The 22903-nt window shown below is 46.3% G+C and overlaps 3 protein-coding genes across 3 annotated transcripts; 2 read left to right on the forward strand and 1 right to left on the reverse strand.

Moving 5' to 3' along the window:
• Positions 1-7967: 7967 nt before the first annotated feature.
• DEU56DRAFT_950207 (uncharacterized protein) lies at positions 7968-10060 on the forward strand (the record flags this gene model as incomplete). The annotated part of the gene is made up of 5 exons (XM_041359120.1): positions 7968-8081; positions 8137-8463; positions 8517-8750; positions 9115-9722; positions 9775-10060. 5 exons carry the CDS (start codon positions 7968-7970, stop codon positions 10058-10060), a joined length of 1569 nt encoding a protein of 522 aa, XP_041207331.1.
• A 1156-nt stretch (positions 10061-11216) lies between these two features.
• Positions 11217-12438, forward strand: DEU56DRAFT_756984 (uncharacterized protein; the record flags this gene model as incomplete). The annotated part of the gene is made up of 7 exons (XM_041350081.1): positions 11217-11258; positions 11380-11438; positions 11530-11557; positions 11801-11906; positions 11959-12032; positions 12102-12295; positions 12336-12438. 7 exons carry the CDS (start codon positions 11217-11219, stop codon positions 12436-12438), a joined length of 606 nt encoding a protein of 201 aa, XP_041207332.1.
• Positions 12439-16354: 3916 nt separating this feature from the next.
• DEU56DRAFT_950210 (uncharacterized protein) lies at positions 16355-17892 on the reverse strand (the record flags this gene model as incomplete). Its single annotated transcript, XM_041359121.1, has 3 exons — positions 17622-17892; positions 17553-17571; positions 16355-16670 (listed from the first exon to the last, which is right to left on the reverse strand). Exons 1-3 carry the CDS (start codon positions 17779-17781, stop codon positions 16355-16357), a joined length of 495 nt encoding a protein of 164 aa, XP_041207333.1. The 5' UTR covers positions 17782-17892.
• Positions 17893-22903: the final 5011 nt, after the last annotated feature.

A 22903-nucleotide genomic window follows, 5' to 3' on the forward strand; every position in this document is an offset into this window, starting at 1 on the left:
ATGACGTAGTTTTCACGTGACACTTGGTTGAAACTCAGTTGGAACTCCGATCTTCATGAATATTGACGTGTCGCGTCGCTCAGACCTTACTCCTGCCCACTATCTTTGCTCTGGCTACCCAAGTCGTCTCCTACCCTGCCCACCCAGACTGTCTATCAAGCTTTCAAGGGTGAATGATGAATGATGTGAATAGCAGGTAAGTCAGGGATCATCATTGTTTGGATTGGTTTATTAACTTGGTTCTGTCATATACTCGGTGACACGATGGCGCAAAGGCCACTTCCGACAATCGGGAAGTTCAATACATGCTTTCGCCATTCTCTCATTTACACTAGTTTTCAGGGCAGAGGCAGTCAAGGCTCAAAGCACAGTCAATGACTGCATATATGCAGGTATGTAGTTTGAAACTGATGAATACATGTACATTCTAATGTGTGTTGTGCTGGTGCATAATCTAGCGTTGATTCGGCGTTCGATATCAGAATGTCGGTTGAATTTACGCTTACACCGAGGGTGACATAGCGAGTTTGCCTGTAGGTGGTACTATTTAGTACTTGGTTGTAGTTACTTTGTCACAAATGTGTACCGTACTTGAAGTCGCAAATCAAATCAAATGCTTTTTCTATCTTTTGTCTTCGAGTGTGAAATAATGACAAGCCCAGTATGCTATGGTACATGCATGACTCTCTCTAGCTTTAATGATGGACCTCATATACAAAGTGTGAAATTGCATGTAAACCATAAAATCTCATTTATACTGTACCATCCTGCTAACGAGCATTGATGCAAGCAGTCACATATCTGCACATTTAAAGGTACGTGCAAACCTGGCACCTGTATGTACTATGTGGTACCTATTTTACTGATTCCATGCCTTGGTATGGGAATATATGATAGCATTGCTTTTGTTGATGTACTAGCGCCCCCTCGCCTGATCCACTCGCTTCTGATCTTCAGAGGTTATGAGCCCTGTCTCGACCATGGATACTACGCTCCCCAGCTCCAACTCTGTGCTGTTCAACATCCCAAAGCTCGCCGACGACGGCTTGAATTGGATAACCTATAAGGGAAGAATGTTAACGGCACTTGGTGCTTGAGGCCTGATGCGATATACCGACGGTCGTGAGACAAAGCCCGTTCCCTTCGACGTTGACACGTAGAGTTTGAAAGTCCAGTTGCAAGACCAAAAAAAGACCACAACCAGACTGAAATTGGACCTCGGTTGCCAGTTGCCTCAGGTCCAGAAAAGTCCAGTTGCAGTTGCCTAACTTTTGCAAAAAATGAAAGACCGGTCCAAGACTGGTTTGAACCGGTCCATTGTGGGACCGGTTGCCTATATATGGGTAGTACTCATCTAGGCAATTCTATCGGTGGTCTGATGTCGGAAATTTCCTAAGTCGGTTGCAACAGCGTGCCTGTGAAACTCGGTTTCAACCATATTGATACCGAGTTAAGGTATTGGTACCCACGTTCTATTCTTAATACCCAGTAGAAATATTTATACCGAAGTCACGTCATTGATACCAACATGTATTATTGATACTGGGTCTCGACCTTATTACGTCCATTACAACATTGCTGCAGCATCGCCAACAATCGATTATTGCCACACCATCCTCTCAACACTCCTTCACCATCAACTTCAGCCCCCATTAGTATCTTCCACTCTACTTGTTACAGTTGCCTCCGAATCAGAGACAAACAGTGTATAGATATCACCACCCGGTAACTATAATCTAAAAATTAGTCCCTTGACTGATTCAGATAATCCTTCAGGCTTCAAGCTTCGCCTGCCAGCGCTTCTCCATCAAATTGCACCATTCCTGTACCAGGTGCCCTTACACTCAGACTGGACTTCTATTGTCCCTGTTTCAACATCGATGCCCGCCGATTTGCAGTGGTCTTGTGATCATTGTGGCCAATCCTTCCATCGCCAAGGTTTTCAAACACATGAAAAAGCCTGCCAGAGGCGATCGGAACAACGGCGAGAGGAGGTAGAGCTTGCTAGGGAAATCCGTCGAGGTACGTCGTCTATAACATCATTACAGTTTCGAGCTAATGATCATCAACTAATTTTTAAATTATAGAGCGAGAGCAGGTACAACCGAGTAGCGTGTTTATTGGTGAATGTACATCTGTCAGCGGCTCAACTCTTCGTAAGTCATCATTAACTTTGTGTGTCCTCAATTGATACTGATTCATTGGACATTGATGAAACCTATCATCAATTGTTCAGATGATCTTGATTTCGATATTGATAATCAGATAGACTATACAGACGACGCTGACGTGGGACAGACCGATTCGATTGGTATGTCTTCATGATTTTTTTGTATCATTGCATTTGTGACTTACACCCATACAGATCATCCGCCACTATCTGCAACCGCATCACCCGCACCTCAACACAACATGGACGATATAAAAGTTGAATACCACCCGAGTAGTGGTCGCCCTACCCAAGTCTACCATTTCGAGGACTACGGTTGTGGCACCGGTGCCCCAACAACTGCTCCGAAAGCAGATCCTGAGCCCTGGAAACCGTTTCGCACTTGTATCGACTTCGAGGTTGCAGAACTTGCGCACAAAGCTGGACTCTCGTATGATCAGCTGGATCGGCTCATCAAACTCGTTCATCGCAGCAGGTTCGAATTGTTTACCCTCCGGAATCGCAAGGATGTGAGCGATACGTGGGAGGCGGTGTCATTCAAAATGACACCTGTATATAATATTCAATAATTTTGTATGTAAAGTGTATGCTTATTGTACTCTGTTCATGCAATAGTTTACAAAGGAGGAAGTGGTTGTACGCTTCCAAGGGATTGATAGGACATTCCCGTTATTTCATCGCTCGCTGTGGGACTGGGCTACTGATCTACTTCAAGATCCACAAGTAGGTCCACATTTCGTCTTCGATGCCCAAAGGCTTTCGAAGTTCAACGGCGAGAAGTTCGTTCGGTTCATTCATGAGCCGTGGACTGCTAACAATTTCTGGGAATATCAAGTAGGTCATGCTCTTATTAATATCCTGTTAAATGTCTGCATCATGTACCGACTGAGGATTATCACAGTCGAAAATCCCACCAGACGCAAAACCTTTTGCATTTATTTTATATGCTGACAAGGCAAAATTGTCATCATTCGGCCGTGTGAAAGGTTATCCTGTAGTTGCTCGCTGTGCTAATCTTCCTATTGTGATTCGGAATGGAGAAGGCTTGGGTGGGGGGCGTGTCGTTGGTTGGCTACCTATTGTTTGCTCTACATTTCCTTGCCAATGGTGCTGACATTATTAACACTCAGAGCTTTGACAGGTAAAGGAAGATAAGCAGCATTCTGGAAAGCCTGCTTTTGTCAACTTCAAGAATGCGGTATGGCACAAATCGTTTCTGATGATTCTTGCCTGTCTTGCACCACTATCGAAGTTTGGTTCTGCCATTAAATGCTGGGACGACATTATTCATGTTTTCTATCCGATTGTGCTCATACTCTCTGCAGACTATGAAGAACAGTATGTATAATTCTGATTCCTTTGGTATTATTAGATATCTCTGACATCTGAATATTTTCACTGTTGTAGGGCTGTAATGGCATTGATTCGTGGTTTGATGGGCAAATTTCCTTGCCCTATCTGTCTAGTGCCTCGTGATGAGCTTTCTAATACACTTAATGTATATCCTCTCCGCACATCCACAGATACCAAGGCATTACGTGCTCAAGCCCAAGAGTCTACTACATTGCAGGCAAGAGAGCAGATCTTGAATTCCCAGAGCCTTTGTGATGTCGATGTGGGTCTCTTTTTTATTTGTATTTTACTTAATAATCTATTATTCTTATCAGAGCTCATTTGATGTTTTGGAGTACACTGACATTCACAAGGCTCTATCACACGATAAACTCCACTTCAATGATGAGGGCTTGTTCAGTGATCACCTGTGGGTTGAAATGCAGAAATGGGTTGATCGTTCTGGTCAACAGGCTGCTGTACAGATTGACACGCTGTGAGTCATTTCTCAGCTGTATTTTGTAGGCATTAATTTAGATGTCAGCTTTCAATCATTTCCACGTTGGCGAAACCTGAATCACTTCGATCAGGTTATATCAGTATCATTTTCTGATGGAACAAAATATGAAGACATATCAAAGGCAAGCCTATTAGACTATTCACTTTTTGACATATTATTCACATCAATTTAGCTTGTTATCTTTGCAGCACATAATGTGTTTGACCATGATGTGGATCCGGAGGCATATCTCCTGCTCCGTTGTATCTGAAGCTATGTAGAGTTTAATATCTATGCTTCATTGGAGGTCCATACTGAAGACACCATAAAAGATGGCCGAGAAGCTTTGTCAAAGCTCACCAAATTGTTGGATGTATGTATCTCTCATACTAGTATATTATTTATTGATTCAAATTTTCTGATCAGAAATACATTGAAGATACAGCGGAGATTTTTGAGAAGTCCTGGAATTTCCCCAAGAAACATCTTTCCGCCCATCTCTTTGATGATATCGAGGCAAAAGGTGTCTCCCGAAATTACTGTACCTCTGTGTATGGAGGCAACCGTGGATCACGCGTGACACACCGCCACAGTTGCAAAGTTAGCAACCTTGTCTGATTGCCCGTGACGTCGGAACAAAATAACAACCAATGTCGTAAGTATGTCGGAGTGGTGTCGGGTTCAAACTCTCGCGGAGGAGAATTTTGACTTAGCACAAGTAGACTACTGATTAACTGTAGTGTACATTGTCAGTCCATACCAAATGACAATGGTTCAACAGGGCCCATCCTCAGAGCTCATCTCTTGCATCCATCATCTTGCTGAGCTGTTAAAAAATCTGCCTACAGTCCTTCCACTCAACCCGCCAAGTTCGCGATATGGGTTTGGCCTCGACACTGAACTTGTAAAGGAGGAGGGAGTTTGGTTTGCATTCAATAGGAACCTCGAAGTCTGCTTTGAGACTCACAAGCTTGGGCCGAATGGAACCATTGTTTTCCGCGAACGAGGAAAGCAGTGTGAAGCACTCATCCAGATGTTCAAACTTGCTGTCAAACAATTGGAGAAGGACTCCGAACGAGAATTCCTGTGTGAAGTATGGCTCGAGAGACTGATAATGGCCGCAAAACTACAGGGTGCAAAAATTCCTGTGAAGTGAGCTATTTTTCATTTAGAGTTTGTTCAAAACTCACCTAAGCTGTATAAGGCGCAAAAACCCAATGGTTATTGATAAGGATGTCAGCGCTAGTCCGGAAAAATGGGCAAAAACCCAATGTGCGCAGCCTGCACGAAGTGGTTCGTTTTCGGGGGTCATGGAGATCAGTGAAGATTCATCAGATAGTGGCAAGCAAATGAAAACACGCACCATTCCAATCCAATCCAGTCATAAATTGAGGGTCGAACTATCCGAAAAAATCAAGCTTGCACCTCCTAACTGGAGTACCACTGTGCCAACCCAGCTCACCTTTGACGACCTGAGGTGGAAACCACTTGAAACTGAGAGGGAGAAGAAGTTGCAGTGGGAGAGGCTAGATGCCTTGACACGAGAGTCCTGGGAAGAGAAGCAAAGTGAGGAAGAAGAAGAACGGGTGGAGCGAGAACGGAGCCAACGTGAAGGAGCAGCCGAACGGCAACGCCGTCACCGTGAGCGCAAAAGAGCTGCTGTTGCCGCTGAAAAGAGACGAAATGAACCATCTATCAATCAGGTAAGTCAATAATCACGCACACGGAACAATGACTGACCTTTGACAAGGCTTTGCAAGAAAACTCTGCATCTGTGACTGCATTAGACGTGGTGGAGCTGTCTCGATCAGATTCACATTGGAAGGATCAGCGAAATGGAACACATGGCGGAACAAAGCAGGGACGGCACAAGCGGACAAACTGGTATCACCCTCTCCTTTGGATTCATATTGATGCAGCCGCTCGTAAATTTGATTGGTCTCCGCAAGCCATTACGAAGGGACTCTCTCGAGAGCATCCAGCCCTTTTTTCCCATCTGAACAAAGGCACCGTTCAAAAGTGGATAGACAAGGGCTCGAAGCGACAATGGTCCAAGGTGACCCTTGAAAATGTGCAGCGCCATCATGCATTGGCTGGATCAGGGCAGTCTGGTGTGCTGGCAAAACATCCGAATGTTGTAAAGGAGATCATGGAGAAGCTTCAGGCACTGCGTAAATCAGGCCTTGTAGTCAATGTCATCATTGGAAGAGCAATCATGTTAGCGGTGATCAATCATCGAGCTCCTGATTTACTTACATTGTTCAAGTGTTCTGAGGTTCGTGTATTGGTTCTGATACTCGATTATGTGATTCAAAGCTAACCTTATCATAGAGTTTTGTTCGCTCATTTTTCGAGAGTGTGCTTGACTGGACTCCTCGCAAGGGGACTCGTGTTGCCGCCAAGCTTCCAGCAGATGCCGAAGACAAATGCGAAGAGTGTTTTTTCCGCCTTGTATATATTATCAAATGGCATTCGGTACCTCCAAAGGTAAGTTAAATTAGCCTTAGACACGAGAGTCTCAATATAATCATCATTCAGTTGGTGGTAGGCTTTGACCAAATTGGTGTTTATATCCTTCCGAGCAGTGGTACCACCTTTGCAGAACGTGGTTCGCAGCAGGTTGACATTGTTGCAAAGGATGAGAAGCGAGCTTACACATTACTGGTGGCAAGTACTCCTGAAGGGACATTTCTGCCCTTTCAACAGGTTTGGTCTGGAAGCACGGAACGATCTTTACCATCACCCGGTGCTCATAAAATGATGGAAGCTAAAGAGAGAGGCTTCGACTTTGTGTTTGCAAAGAGTAACAAGAAGGGCAGTCATTTTAGCACGTTGAAAACCATGAAAGAAGTGCGTGTTCGAATTTACATAATATTGTCGCAACTTTGCTCACAGACCACCAGTGGGTTGAAAACATTTTTGAACCTTATCGTCGCAGTGTCATCGAAATAGATTCTGATCTCGATGATGATCAGGTCTCCATTATTTACCTTGACTGTTATCCCGTGCATGCAGGTCAAGAATTCCGTACATATGTCTTTGATGGCTTCCCACACATTATCCTTTGCTTCGTACCTGCCAGTTGTAAGTGACGAGCCAAATTTCATTCATGTTATAGTGTTGAGAACTGACAATACTACCATAGGCACAGGAATATTTCAGCCGGCTGATGTAGGACTTAACCGTGTTATCAAGCATCGCTTGAAACAGCACCAAACTCAGTTTCTTGTCGACTCGCATCAGCAACAGATCAATGATGGAATAACACCAGACCAAGTCAAATTCACAACATCATTGCCTATTTTACGAGATGCATCTGTAGCTGCAAGTGTGGAGGTCTATGATTTTATGACGAGTCCATTGGGACGTGAACTGGTACAAAAGGTATTCTTGACTGTCTCGCCTTATGGATCAACTGAAGCATACATATTATGGCAGTCATGGAAGAAGTGTACTACAAAAGAGTGGAACCTCTCGGCCGAGTGCCTTACAAGCAAGAAGGCACAAACGGTTCTCAACTCATACCTGCGCAGCCACCCGAAGCTTCGCGACGAGATTGAAATTCGCACAGGCATCATTCACGGCCTGGAGGATGAACCACCCGAGTCTCAGCTCGATGCTGAGGCTGATGGTGATGACACTGACATACCTTGTAGTGCTGTCATTCAGGATATTTTCGGGATCGAAGGGCCCGTTGATGTTGCAGCTGCAGACACTGCACAATTTTGTGTCCATGATGTACAGCGAGGTGACGGGCACGGACTGGTTGCAGCAGGAGACAATGAGAATATATGGGCACTAGTAAACGAGCAGGAAGTTGGCGCAGCGGCGAAAAAGTAGTTTTTATTCATTTTGCACTGGATTTTTTTTTGATTTCTACAATGTACCTACAGTTAGCAACCGACCTCCCTGTGACGCGTTACAGTGGGGTAAATTAGCAACACAACCAAGGCCCTGTGACGCGTTATGTTGCCTCCATACACAGAGGTACAGTATAGCACCAAGCCTAATGAGAAAATGCACGGCCCATTGAAAGATGCTTATCAAAATCGTACAAATTTCAAGAACTTCACTGAACAGGTAAGTGATTTCTGAATCGAAGTCTAATGTATGGGTGATAATTTAAATTTTAAAGATCCTCCGATACAACCATCACAGCCTGGTTGCAGAATATGTTCGCAGCAAGTTGGATTACCTTGACACTCAGAATTTCAGTGCACCCGAGTCAGATGATCACACCGACGGTATAGTTGATTCGACAGAACCAACCGATGCGCAACATTTCAGTCTTGGTTCAAAACAGGCAACAATGTCATTCGCGGACATCGAGGCACGTAGTTTGGGTGATCCAGCATTTGACAGATTTCGGATCAAGCTAAACGGCTTTCTGAACCACGCATTTACTGCCAACCAGATACCATTTCCAGATGGTCGACGGATCCAACTCACTGCGAGCGACATGGTGAGTCAGCTCCGGGATGATATAATTTATATTTTACTCTGAGTCCCGCTCAGATCACGGAATATCAATTCCTTAAAGTCAATTTTGAGTCATTTGTTGACTGGCGAGTGTCCACGGACTACCTTCGATGCGCTCCAACTTTCCATGGCTCGCCACGATATGATTGTGTCATCTTGCAGACCGACACTCGCATCATCTTTGGCAAATTGATGTTGATTTTCACCTGCACAGTAGGAGAAGTTCAGTATCCTATCACGCTCATTCTTCCATACGATCGACCAGTTGGTGTTCGTTCTCAAAAGAACAAAGACTTTCAGTTTTGGCGCGTTAAGACAAAGCCTAGGGCTTCCGCCGAGTTTTTTTCAGTTCACTCAATTATTTGAGGTTGTATGATAGTAGAGGATGCCAGCAGACCTGGCGAGTTTTTGGTTGTTGACACTATTGACACAGATATGTTCCTTTGAATGCAGGACATCCGCAGCCAGTGATTGGATTCTTACTTCCTCCCTTATCTCTGAATCCCTGCCTTAGACTAATAGCCACCTCGATCCTCATCAGAGCACAATGATTTCTTACCATTATGACCTTCTTCCATCTCACGATACATGGCGCCTCAGACTGTAACTACTGTAACTCCCCCTCCCCCAACAGCTTCCTCAAATTCAACACCTCAACCATCACCTCACCCCTCTCAGGCGAGGCTTGTCGTGTCATCGAAGAAGCAGAGGCACGGTAGCCCATGCCGATAGACAGAGAGACGAGGCAGAAGCACGCAGGCGCGTTGTTCTCGAGTCTTATGACGAACTCAACAAATATCTCGCCACCATTGAATCCAGCGCTACTGACGCACGTGCTGGTTTCCAGCGCATCCTTAGAGATGCAGGTGGTCATCTCGTCTTGACCCCCATCCCAAATCAAATCCAGCACGATCACAGCCCCTACTCTGCAAATCCCAGCATCACTGTAGAACCCCCACCACGTCCATACCATCGATCTCACCATCGCTACACTTCATCATCCCCTCCTACAGCACCGATCTGCCAGCACATACTTCACGCCTTACTTGACAGTGACGACTCCTCCGAGATATCCGCCAGCATGGCATCAACACCAGCACCCAGCAAGCTCACGCGATCCATACCTTGCACACCCAAATGCCCGCTTTCCTCCGCATCCAGCAGTGAGCTCCCCTCTGCAATAAAGACCTCAAACGCACAGAATTCGCCCCACCACCTCTACGCACATCAGATGGGATCATAGTGCACCACGCACCATCAAGCTCTTCCCTCAATACGCAAAGTCAACTGCCAGCACACCACCAGAGTTCCATTTTGACGAAATCATCACTGGCTCTGAGAACAAGCCGGTCTACAATGCTGTGGCTCGCAGTCACATATGCGCTGCCATGGATGGCTACAGTTCTGCTGCTCTCCCTCCAGCCCTCCCTCCTCCCCCATTCACTCGTGGTGTCCGTCCTCGCTCAGGGAGCTTCGATGACCCATCTTATCTCATTGCACCCCTCCAGTCACCTTCCAAACGACCTCGCAATGACCGTGGCGAATATGATCACAGGCCCCCTCTCTCCGTCATAGGATGAAGACTTTGAAAATAGTTTCCGGAGCATAATCATGTTGTGCTGAACGACTGACTTTGAGCAATGAACTGCGGGTGAGACATTGAAACTCACAAATACCATTCACAAGCAGGGCATTGAGTCGTGATCAAAAGTGAAAGTGTTTGTAAGCCGGCATGAGAGGTCGGAGGTGATTTTATTTTATTTTATTTTTATTTTTATTTTTGTGGTTGAATGTGTGGCTTGAGGCCACTGGCTTCTGGCAACTGACAAAGTCAATCCCGGTCGGCCCGTTAGTGTGCCGGGAATTTCACCCAGTGATACAGGAATTTCAACCTGTCAGGGGGGAATGCATTTGCGCAGACCTATTTCTAGGTACTGTGGGACTCGGCTGACACGCAATACCCACTAAAACCCCCTGGTGGTTTATTGCAGGATTCAAACCTGCGACCCTCTGAACAAGGCCGGCACCTGCCGAAGCAGTTCCAGGATTGGTGGCATGTCCACTAAGCCACCTCCCCCAAAGTGGAAAAACTTAGAGAAAATTTAAATCTCCAGGTGGGGGGGATTGAACTCGAGAGTTCACACTCACTTCTCCTGGTTGACCCAGGCAAGCAGGCGGTGGTACCACTACACCATGCAGCCCCCCATTCCTTGTATTTGTTGTAGGTAGAAACAATTGTGGCTTAGTATCACTTCAACTGCGGCTCGATTGTCACGTGCACTCGAGTAGGATGTCTTACGTAACTACTAAGGGATCGAACAAAGTCACGTAAACTGGCCGAACCAAGTTTCAAGTGAAGTGAAGTCGATCAACTACTACCTCTCTCCTATGCTGTGACCTAGCTCATATACTGTAAAAGTAGGAGGAGACGGGAGGAAAGGGATGAGCTCGAGGCAAGTTTTTCAAGTCCCCCCCATGTGCATGCTTAATTTACCTATCCGCGGCACTAGCTACTAGGACAACAAATCCACGTGCCTCCTTCGCACAACTTATCGATGCGGTATCTGTTTAGACTTAGAAACGAACACTCTACTCTAAAACTTCGGGATTCACATGATATGCGACTGTCGACAGTTGTTTATGATATCCCACATATGATACTCATCTTTCACACAGACCCCCACAACCCCCGAACAAGCTTCAACACATTTTCACTAATAGCAGCTTGCCGCCATCATGATTCTGCTAGAGAGGAAGTTTCCAACGCACCTCTTTCAGGTTTTCTCTGGGACCGCTCCATAGCTTTCGCTGAATGCTGACTGACTATGACATTGTCCACTTCATTAGACAGTCTGAGCCTCTAGACCATGCAATTGTCATTGTCTCTATCATATTTCAGTCTTCGAATCAGCATCAGCGTCTATCATACCTGCCCAGCCACAATACCTACGTGGCAAGGTGCGCGGAGCAACTGGCACTGTACTATCCTTACTGTACTAAACTTTCCCACTGAACTTCATTTCCGTCCCCATGATCGTTGGCTTGGAAGGCCGCTCGATCAAGACTTGATGGCCATAGTGAGTTTTTTTATGATCTTCACCCCTCTGGGCCCCATACCCACAGGCATCGACGTGTCCATCGATGTCGACTTGGGGGGACGTTGGAAATCAACCACTAGATCCATATCGTCCGACGAAACTATAGGCTGGGGCGATGCCGCGACCCTGTAGAGTCCGTTGACAACTCTTGTAAGGATGTGATCCGAGGACCGATCTTCCGTCTGTAGAGCATCACATCCGTCATCTTAATTAACACCGGAGATCAGGGCGTTCTTCGAGCTCGGTCGAATACCAGGCAATGGGGAATTCATCGACAAAACTCAAACCTCGTGGAATGAATTGCGTTATCGTGGAGACGAGGCTTTTGGTAAGTGATCTGCGCGCCGTTCACAGGTTGCGCATTTACGAGCTTCACGTAGATCTGTCCTTCCCACCCATTGATGATGTTTGCCCTTCTCTCACGCTGAGGTTCACACTTTCGGACATGACGACGGTGTGCTGCTTGATGTAAGTGATGCCAGACTTTGTGCTATTGGATTTTCTGACAGATCGCACACTCTAGTCCATCCTCGAATGTGAGGTTGCCAAAGATACAGATGTAACGGAGCTTTCCGTTCCGCTCGGCAAGACGTTGCTAACACTCTTCCCTTCAATTACTTATGATTCCAGCTTCAAGCCGGCTACCCTACGAACAGCGGATGTAGAAGTCGACTTTATCACTCCAATCGGCATCGACTACATGATGGATTTAGTGTGGTACGTTTCGCATCGGGTTTCATTGTATTCAACGTTGAAGGTGTGCGCTGGTAGCTAGGGCCAAGAACAACAAGTCAGGCTTGATGCGGTCATTAACGGTGCTTCCCACTCTTCTTTTCCCCCATGTTGCTATCTTGAGCTAGAGATGGTGTTGTATCTTCACCAGATATCAATCGCGGAATTTCAAGCATGATGTCTCTGGCTGTGAAAACTGATACTTGTTACCACCCCACAATGCAAATTCGAAAATACTGCGCCCATCATGCATCATGACCGGCATGTGAGAATGGCATCAGATGCAAGGTGACAAAATCACGAACAGTTCTAGATGTTCTTTCATCTTTTGCGGTGTTCAAGTTCTGCCTGTGCAAATGTGTCATGACTGACTTGTTCTACGTACGTTGAGCCCCACATCTTGAAATCATTATTTATTCGCTGATTAGGTACAGGCTGGCAACACTGGCTATTAGAATGAAGATCAATATAAGAGATCTACTAGTACCTGTAGTGAACGACCTCGATAGAAGGAAAGACACTGCTGCACCAACACTAAACAATTCTGCCGTTGGCGCGGGGTGCGTTGATCGCTGGCATCGAACATTCAGTACCCGATCACTTTCGCATCACCGGCATTTCATTCAAGGCCCGCTACATCACTTCGAACGTGACATCATATCTATTGACAGGAACGAATATCATCCCTCGATCTCATTTTTGTCATGCAAGCACTGGATGGTGGTGGTATATCTAGCACAAATATCATCGTCGTATGTCCACCAAGTTCACCGCTCCCTCACATCCATCCTCTAACAGTATGACACTAGTCTCAGACGACCCTAGTTATTGGCCGTTGATCAACTATTTTCGTATTAACAGCTATTTTATAGGTTCGTGAAGAGCAGTCAGATTTCGGCGCTGATGTCTCAATCTGACCTTGACTGTGGTTTTCCAGTTGCCGCCTTTGTTGCATTGACGTATGATTGGGGTGAGCATGATAACATTAGAGAATTGCTGATTTCTCACAAGTATTTACAGCCCTTACGTTCGGACAAGAGGTATGTTGATGCTGTGACCGGAGCAGCCATCTTGCTAAGTTTTGTTTGTAGGTCGAACTGATCTGGGTGAGCACAGTTCCACGCCAGAAGAACGATATTGATTTGCGACAGAGGCAACATTGGTCCCTGATGACGGTTCTCTATCTGAGTGTATGTGCCTTGCCTGTTGTGAATTTCTGCTGACTTGACAATATCCTAGGTGCGCTATCTTGGATTTTTTAATACTGTGTATGTTCAGAAGGCTTGACAATTGGTGTCGTGCTAATCTGCTATCTCTCACAATCAGCCTGGACATACTGGGTATGTCTTCTCGCATTCACCTTCTTTCTTTCTTCTGACCAGTGGCATACAGGCAGTGTTCCGACGATCTTGTTGACAGATGCAGTGAGTCTTCTGCACCGATGTCTGCTATTCCCACTCAATTAACCGCGATACCCTGTAGGGGTGAGTGTCATTTTGACCAGCTTCTTCGTTTGCTATCATGACTGCTACAGATGTGAGTCTGTTTGTAGTGTGTGATCCACACAAGGCCCGTCACTCATCGGATTTCTCAGGCCGGATACTGTACCTCTTGTGGAATTGGACGACTGTTGTGGCATTTCCAATGCTGTGCGGTGAGTTGTGCAGTTACAAGACCTATGATATTGACTTGACCGAAACATGTCGCAGTCATCATGATCACTCGGTTACATGCCATGTATCAACGATCCAGAAGGATTCTGATATTTCTCGTCGTCGTGTGCTTGGCTGTCAACATTTTTGACGTAGCGGTCGGTGTAATAACAACGAGGCATTCTTCAGCAGGTACACTTAATTGTGAATGAAAACCGTGCATGGCGCTCATTGATGAATACCAGAGGAACTCATTCTCTCTGGCGCATATACATGCATGATTGTCAATGGGGACAGTGCCTCACTTCTGACTTCCATTGCTTGGATACTTAACACTGTCTGGGAGGTCCTCACGCTGTGTCTCTCAGTCTGGGTTGCTGTAAAACACTTTCGTGAACTGCGACAACATTCGGCAGGAGGGATTACTGGCGACTGTTTCACGGTGTTGATAAAATCACACGTGCTTTACTTTGCGAGGTGAGTTCATATTGTGATTATGCTTCCCTTTTCCGCTGAATGATTGAACGCGCTAGTTATGTTGCCGTGTCTTGCTTCAGCCTCGTAATTAATTTGTCTCCGACGATCTTAGCGGTATGTCAATCTTTCGCTGACCTCTGCATTCGACCACGGTTCATCATTTCTATAGGACCTATTTTCCCTCGAAACTCAGATTGTTCTTGGTGCTGTTCAGACTTTGGAAGTCATACAGTCCTTTGTGCTGGGACCACGCCTCATCCTTAGCGTTCGAGAATATCACGCTCGGCTCGTGGCTGACTCTGATGCAGCAACCGGCATGACCTCAATCGCTTTCCAGGAGCGCGTGCATATATCGACAGGCAGTGGTGTATAGCACGGGAGATGATTGATGAAGTTAACGGTGATCTGGAGCAGGAGAATTTGGCTTTTTCTTTCTTGAATTAGAGGCCTGAGTCCTGTATTTCTATCTGAACCTTTGGTTGTAATTTTTCGTTCGTTCGTATTGTGGTTGGGTTGTACTTGCCATTCGTTGGTCGATATGTACCATACCCTGGATTAATATTCGTAGAATTTCGTACCTACGTCCTTGCAGAATCACGTTTTGATTTGTCCAATGAGCGAGCAGCGACAGGTGGTAGCGCGGTAGGTGATGTTAATGTGGGTGCATGCGCAGGAGGAGGAAGAGAGCGCCTTGTCACAGCGAGCCTGAGTTTCTTGAAGCGCCCCAGGCGCTGCTGAGGTGGTGGTCTGGAAATTTGAGAATGCTGTAATGAATGATGTGTCAAAGAGAAATGAAGGATACGCTGATGCACCCACACCATGCATGCCCCGGAAGAAATCAGGTTCTGCATCATAACCATCTTGATCTTGCCCTGGAATCTCCGACTGTATAACTTAGGTCAGTAGCGAAAAGATTGAGAAAGGGAGTACATGTGCCAAGAATACGGTCATTGCGAGCAGCAAGCGCACTACATTGTTCCTTGAAGTCTGAGTGAAATGCGGGTCAGTATAACAGCTTTGAGTAGCATTACTGAAAACTTGCCGTTGGACCAACGTGCGCCATTCAAGGCCTTGGTTCCGAGCTGAACGCGTAGATATGCCTAATGTGCGAGTTGCAAACATCAGTGTTGATAACCGAGCATAGCCGCATGATACTTACTTCACATGATGCGACATCCGAGGGTATCAGCATTCGGGCGAGCGGCAGCTAGCTCTTTGATGAGCAGCATTGCCTCGTCATGTTGATTTGTATTAAAGAGGGCAATGGCCTGAAATACGGAATGGGCAGAGAGCATGTGAGACGAACTTAACCTACCTTGATCAAGAGATGAAAATGGATGGTTTCTGAATCTTGGTTCGTGACAGACCACTTGAAGTGCAGAGTGTTTAAAACGGAAGCCCTTATTGAACAGACATTATGGAGGAGCCTAGGGTGAGCCGGATTCTTCCTCTTGCCTCCTGAGTCCGAGTGCTGAATCTCGTGTGTGTTCGCTACAATTTGAGTTGACTAAACCCAGTTTCAAATGTACTTACGACCAACAACACCTCTCCCATTTTTGCCTTGCAAGTTGGGCATTAGAGCAAGGCTTGAAGCGTCAGTGGTTCAATGAGTATATATTGATGCAATGAACCACAGATTCACGACTTACAACCCCCTCTGGACTGTTGAAGAATGTAGATTGCCTTTCCTCACAAAGTCGCTAGGGATATTTGAGGGATATACTGTACCATTTCATTCAATTCGATAGTCACGCGTCACAGAAGGGCGTGTCGGCGTCGAAATTAGCCCTATGTCACACGTAACATTTCAGTTTGTCGAATTCATTTTTCCGAAGGGATCGATCGATCAGAATTTGCTTCCGCTAATACATGATTAACTACGCCATAACTATGTTTCTCGACTCGGTACTCAAATTCAAGTCTCGCCGTCGTCATGATGGCGCCAGAACGTGTGGGAATAAAGAGTATTGGCCTTCTTGTTTCTTCTTCCCCGCCCTAACTCCTCCGCCACATCAGCGCTACCCTCGCTATGGTTGTTCCCTTCAAACTCCAAGCTCTCTGCGTCCGTCTTTGAACCAAGCCTCCTGTCCACCCTCTCAATACCAGCCGCAACACCAGCACCCACCATATCAGCAATTACAACCGCACACGGGACATTGGTATCGTCAAATGATGTGTCATCATAGAGGTCCACCTCCGTCTCAATATCTTCGTTTGTGGTTGTAGTGCCCCTTCGTGTAGTGAGTGGATGCTTGACTCGATAAGCATCTGAAGTGTTTGGGGGGGAGGAATAGGCATGTCCTGTATGTCTCTTGTGTCATGGACTGACGGTTGATCGGAGCAAAAAAAGTCTTCTGGGCCGAATGTGTTTTTTTACTGTTGTGATTGTAGGAAACTTGAAGGCTAAGAATTGTAGGACCGAAAGTTGTCTATCAGGTAGAAGTTGTGACAGGACCCCTTCAGGAGGTTCGAAGGATGGGTGCAAATAGCGAGGGGACTTCGTATCACTCATGTTGAATGTGCCAAGTACAGTGCCACAGTCCACTCATTTGTTTTCATATGTCGAAATTTCAGGCATGTCACACGTCACATCCGTTAGTGTTGGAATGTCGAATTGACCCAACACGTCACAGTCACATGGAGGTGTCGAATTGAATGAAATGGTACAGTACATTGAATAAAATCGAAGAAACAATATTACTGAAACCAAACGCCGATCGGACATTGGAAATCCGTGCGGCATCTCGGGAAGTCGAACTGTAACCAAACATCCACCATAAGTGCACAAGTTGGTTTCGCGGGGGCGTGACATCTGTAAGCTGGGTTTTAGAACCCGGCAATCCTTTCGGCTGGCAGCGATAAGTCCAACTGTCCATCATGTGGGGCTCTATTGTTCTGCAAGCTTGCAACAAGATGAAAAGTGCGTCAATCATATGTTACGCATTAAAGTGCTTGAAACTATTCTAAGGTCTTTATTGCTCCGAGTCGAGCAGCAGTGAAATTTGCTCAGAAGCAAGAACTCCGCAACGAACTACTCACGCATCGTGCCATTAGCCACACTGCATCTGTGAAAGCAGAAACACGACTGACTGTAGCTCAGCTCGGAACCTTACACTCCCAGAACCAATCGTTCTACCACGCCAGTGAGTCTAGTTGAAGTCCTGGATGAAAACTACTCATACTCACAGTGAGTGGGTAGTATACGGCGATGCACGTTTCATATGTCGGGCAGCCCAAGCAATCTGCGTCATTGTCGCAAAAATCGGGACAATTCTCGTCAGCACTGACAGACGTAGACACCGTCAGAGCAGCAACAAGAGCGAGGACGAAGGAGAGACGCATTGTTTGTGAGATGTAATGTGAGATCTCGAAAATAAATGTGAAGAAGGACGGTAGGAAGACGGCTTGCTTTTATGTGTGTTCTGTCCATTCACATGAACTTTACATCGTTATTCCTTTAAACAGATACTGTTGCAGTGCCAGCAGATTGCCAGCAGACCTCAGATTTTACTTGCCCTGTTTACGATGTTCTATCAGTGGAAAACTCTATGAATCCCCAGAGGAGATGAAATGATGCTTTCCCACAGATTCGCGATATTGGGACGCACCTAATGTTCGGGATCACAACTCAGCGCTCTCCTGTAACTTCGTAGATGGGTAAAGGTGCGTGTTGCTGGGATAGATTTTTAAATCAATGCAGAGAACTACTCGAATCGCGAATGATAAAGAGAACCAATGGTCTAAAGACAAGTGGAGTTTTTCTGACGTCACCAGAGGTGGACGGTGAGAGTCGCTTGGGGAGACAGCGAAACTGTTGATAACGAGAGAACAGAATTAGTCCATCCAGTCACCAGCGCGCTGAATGACGGGCTTCGACCTTGATGCGGTGCTTCCGAGGCGTTTTGGGTAAGACGCTACTGACGATGGTGCGCGCTGTGTGATCGAGGTTAAAAGGCCCGATGTGGAGCTTGTAAAGGGTGTCATGGAACGGTTTGCGGTGATGTAAGTTTGTGGGGTGCTCTGAAAGTGGGTGGTAAACACCAAATGGTTGTTGTGCTCATCTAGATGCGAGGCCTGCATACCAGTGATAGTAATTGTATATGAGGGAGGGTATCCTCCCCCCTTTCGATATTTGAGGTTCCTTACGGTGAAATGAAAAATGTGGCATGCGTTGTTGATCAAAAGATGTCGGCGAAGTACGACAACTGTACAGGGGGTCCCAAGAGCGCCATATAAGGTGTTTAAATTAAGGTATAGTGAAGCTTTAATGAAGGGAAGATCTCGTCCACGCGACCTGCTTTGCCGTCTGCTCTGGGGTTGAAGTCACATCCGAATTGAATCAACCCTCAAATCTGGGAAGGCTCTGATGCATATGTTTGTTCTCCTAGTAGTCTGCTCCTCCATTCTCAAGGTCTCACTCTCTAAGTTTAAACCCCAGGCTCGGTATTCATTCGTTTATATTATATCGGACCAGAATAGGGGGATTGATATATAAAATAGTAAATGACTAGCATACGGAGTTACTCATCGAGTACACCACCAGTCGCATGGGAGGATGCAGAATCCATAAGAAAATCAAACAAGTCATGTCCCAGGCCTTGATACATTCCCTGACACAAATACAGGCTGCAGCGGCTGCGCTCGTCCGCCTCGTCGTGAGTCGAGACACTCAAAGTTATCGTTGTAGGGACGGCACTAAGCGGCCACCAGCATGGACCTATGATTTCTGGGACGAAGGATCAGCCGAGAGTGTCCGCGACTCTGTTGTCAAATTTAGTTATACACGTGTACATGTACTTGACATGTACATATGATTATTCACTAGTTCTCTGCCAGCCCTGGGTTCTGCCTAGTTCTGCCGGCCATTTTTCGCAGAGTTCTACCCACAACACTAATTCAAGCCCTCGCATACCAGGGCACCCGGTCCTCACAACATGTAAGAACATCAAAAATGATCTCGCCTACCAATGGAATGAAGACAGCGTTCCTTCGCGTATATCGTGTCTAGTGCCACGTGAACACTATCTAGGACATAAAAGCAAGCCATCTTCCTACCATCTCCCTTCAAATTTATTTTCGAGATCCCATATTACATCTCACAAAAAATGCGTCTCTCCTTCGTCCTCGCCATTATTACTGCTTTGGCGACGTCTATATCTGTCAGCGCTAACATTGAATGTGCAGAATATTGCCTCGTGACTGCGGATTGCTGCCCTAGCTATGAGTGCATAGAGACCGTTAGCCCCATTGATGTGAGTATGAGTAGGTTTCATCCGTGATTTAATCCCCTCACTCACCGGCGTGGTAGGGCGCATACGTTTACATGTGTTACAAGGGCCCCTGAGCTACTTCAGTGAGTTGTGTTTCTGCTTTCGCAATGGCGCAGTGTGGTTGATGGCGCCACATGGAAGCAGTTCGTTACGGAGTACTACTGAGTACTTGCTTCTGAACAAATTTCACTGCTTCTCAAGCAATAAAGACCTTGGAAACTGAAGGTCTTCCGACACATTATTTGTCTTGTTGTAGTAAGCTTGCAAAATATAATTTAGAGAGGCCTCACATGATAGACAATTGGACTTCAAGTTAACACAGATTCAAGTCCCCGCGTGCCAGGGCACCCGGTCCTCACAACATGTAAGAACATCAAAAATGATCTCGCCTACCAATGGAAGGAAGACAGCGCTCTTTCGCGTATATCGTGTCTGGTGCCACGTCTGTACCTGCCATGAAAGATGCATTTTGGTGGAGCACCAAATTAACGGAAAATAGTGTCATTATTAGTAGGGAGCACACTCCTTTGGAATTTATATCTCACAAGCCTCAGCTGCAGCTGGTCTCCCGGTACCAAATTTTGCGTTCCCCAATGTGTAACGAGGCTTTAAATTCTCTCAGCATTCATGAGACTCCTGAGCTCACCTTCCGGGATCCTTGTGTCACTGAACGCAGGCCGAAAACAACAGCGGCGTGTTGGAATTGTACAACACCAGAATCTCCTACTAGTGTTCTTCCGCCAATAGAATATCGGGGACAGGGCAAGTCATATCTGAGATCTGCTGGCAATCTGCTGGCATTGACAATGGTCATCTGTTTGAAGGAGTAATGGTTTCATGTTCGGGTGGACGCACAGAACACTATCCAGGACATAAAAGCAAGCCGTCTTCCTACCATCCCCACTTCAAATTATTTCGAGATCCCATATTACATCTCACAAACAATGCGTCTCTCCTTCGTCCTCGCCATTGTTACTGCTTTGACGACGTCTATATCTGTCAGCGCTAACATTGAATGTAAAGAATATTGCCTCGTGACTGCGGATTGCTGCCCTGGCTATGAGTGCGTGGAGACCGTTAGCGCCTTTGGGGTGAGTATGAGTAGGTTTCATCCCGGATTTAATCCCCTCACTCACCGGCGTGGCAGAGTGCATACGTCTACCTGTGTTTAACGGGCGGCTGAGCTACTACAGTGAGTTGTGTTTCTGCTTTCGCAATGGCGCAGTGTGGTTGATGGCACAACATGTAAGCAGTTCGTTGCCGAGTACTACTGAGTGCTTGCTTCTGAACAAATTTCACTGCTTCTCAAGCAATAAAGACCTTGGAAACTGAAGGTCTTCCGACACATTTTTTGTCTTGTTGTAGTAAGCTTGCAGAAGATAATTTAGAGAGGCCTCACATGATAGACAAATGGACTTCAACTTAACGCATGTCAGCCGAAAGGATTACAGTTATAAGCAGTTCCTGGAACCCAGCTAACATATATTATGTTCCAGTGAGATTAGTGTGTATACTACACGCGGGGAGGAAATTGACTTACTTTGCGCCACACACGTATTGTACAGTGAACGGCATTTCATGTGTGGCGATCGAATTTCTGGTCTGGCAGCATGATCGGTTCGCGTGTAGTATTGCGCATTGCGCAAGTGGTCAAGCGAGAGAAGTGGGCTACCGACGCTATCATGATAGCCTAATTGAACCTTGAAGTTGGTGCTTGCAGGGAAAATGAGCGCTGCCAAGTCTTGTCGAGGGGAATGGCAAGTTCTGTAACGTTTTTTTATCTGCGAAAAAGCTGCCTTATGCTAATTATAATCCAGGCTGTCGACAGGGCATTATGGCGCTAGCGCTCATGGCGGGTCTGATCAAAAGGATTTTCACACACAAAGTCGCGTACCGTTGCCGAGACGTATCAGGATAATCAGATGGCTATAACTTCCATCAGGCAAACCATCCCTGAGCTCTGATAAATCAGCATTGGTATCTTTCGCCTGTTCAATATTGGACTTAGCGTGGGCAACAGCCTGAGGTTAGACAGCAATAAGTGTCTGCCCTCGGAGTGCATCTGAAGACGCGTTCACACTTACGGGATGGTGCTCTATGAGTCCTTAATCGTCAGGCCATTAACAATGGACGGAGACATGGATCTTGCTCGTCTGAGGGTGAACTCTGTACAATTACCTGAAAGACTGATAGCTCGAGTTCAGGCCCAGTGATCCTGAACCTTGATCCTCTTGAGTATAACGTTTCTTTTGCAACGGTCAGCATTATCGAGTTCGGTGCAATACACGAGTCTCACAGACGAGAGAATACAATTAATGGGATAGTAAAAACATTCTCTTGAAGTACAATGTTTCAGTTGCAACGGTTAGAATTATCGAGATCGATGCATTGCATGAGTGTCACAACGAGGAAACAAACTTGGTGGAGTAGCAAAAGATATAAAGAGAGCAACAAAGATAAAATAATTACCCACATGCCCAAGTATCAATGCCCATTTGCGTGTGGGAGAGATACACAACAGAGGAAAAGTACGAGACGAGCCCACCATGGGATGGGTGGTGACTGCGCAGCTGCTAGACTAGATGTGGTAGCATGAGTACCTGGTGCAGGGGGTGTCGTGGAAGTCGAGGCGGTGGCAGGCTGAGTTTGTGATGACGACGCCTGGCTTTGGCCGTGCAATTGGCTTTGCTGCTGCGGCCGCGGCCGCGGTTGTTTAGCAACAGCCAGTGCCTGCAGATGAGTCATTGAACAACAGCGACGGGAAACGCACGGGAACGAATACTTACCCCTCTGTCCTGTACTGTAGGAACGTCGACAATACGAGGTCCGCGAGAGAAGATGGTCCGCCTTGAATGTTGCTGGAGTTCGGTTGCTCCATCAGTCTCGGAGTGAGAGTGGCGGAGCAGTGATGAAAAGCCGCTGAATAGCGTTCGTGGATTCAAAGAAAAGGCAGCGCGACGGGGGTCATGTGTGGAGGAATTGCGATGGGTACCGTGCGCTGCGGAGGACTGAGAGCACAAATATAAGAACAAGACCTGGTCAACAAAAGCAGATGACTCACCTGGACACCACCGAAAAAGCCCGGCGGTATTTGACGGGTATGAATAGCTGGACGTCGCGTAGCATCACTCTAGAATATCTTTGAAATGGTTGAAAAGCTTAAGAAACACGTCACATACGGTCGTTAACGATTT

Source organism: Suillus clintonianus, assembly GCF_016758775.1.
Source record: "Suillus clintonianus strain FC179 chromosome Unknown DEU56scaffold_46, whole genome shotgun sequence".
In the NCBI taxonomy this organism is placed as follows: domain Eukaryota; kingdom Fungi; phylum Basidiomycota; class Agaricomycetes; order Boletales; family Suillaceae; genus Suillus; species Suillus clintonianus.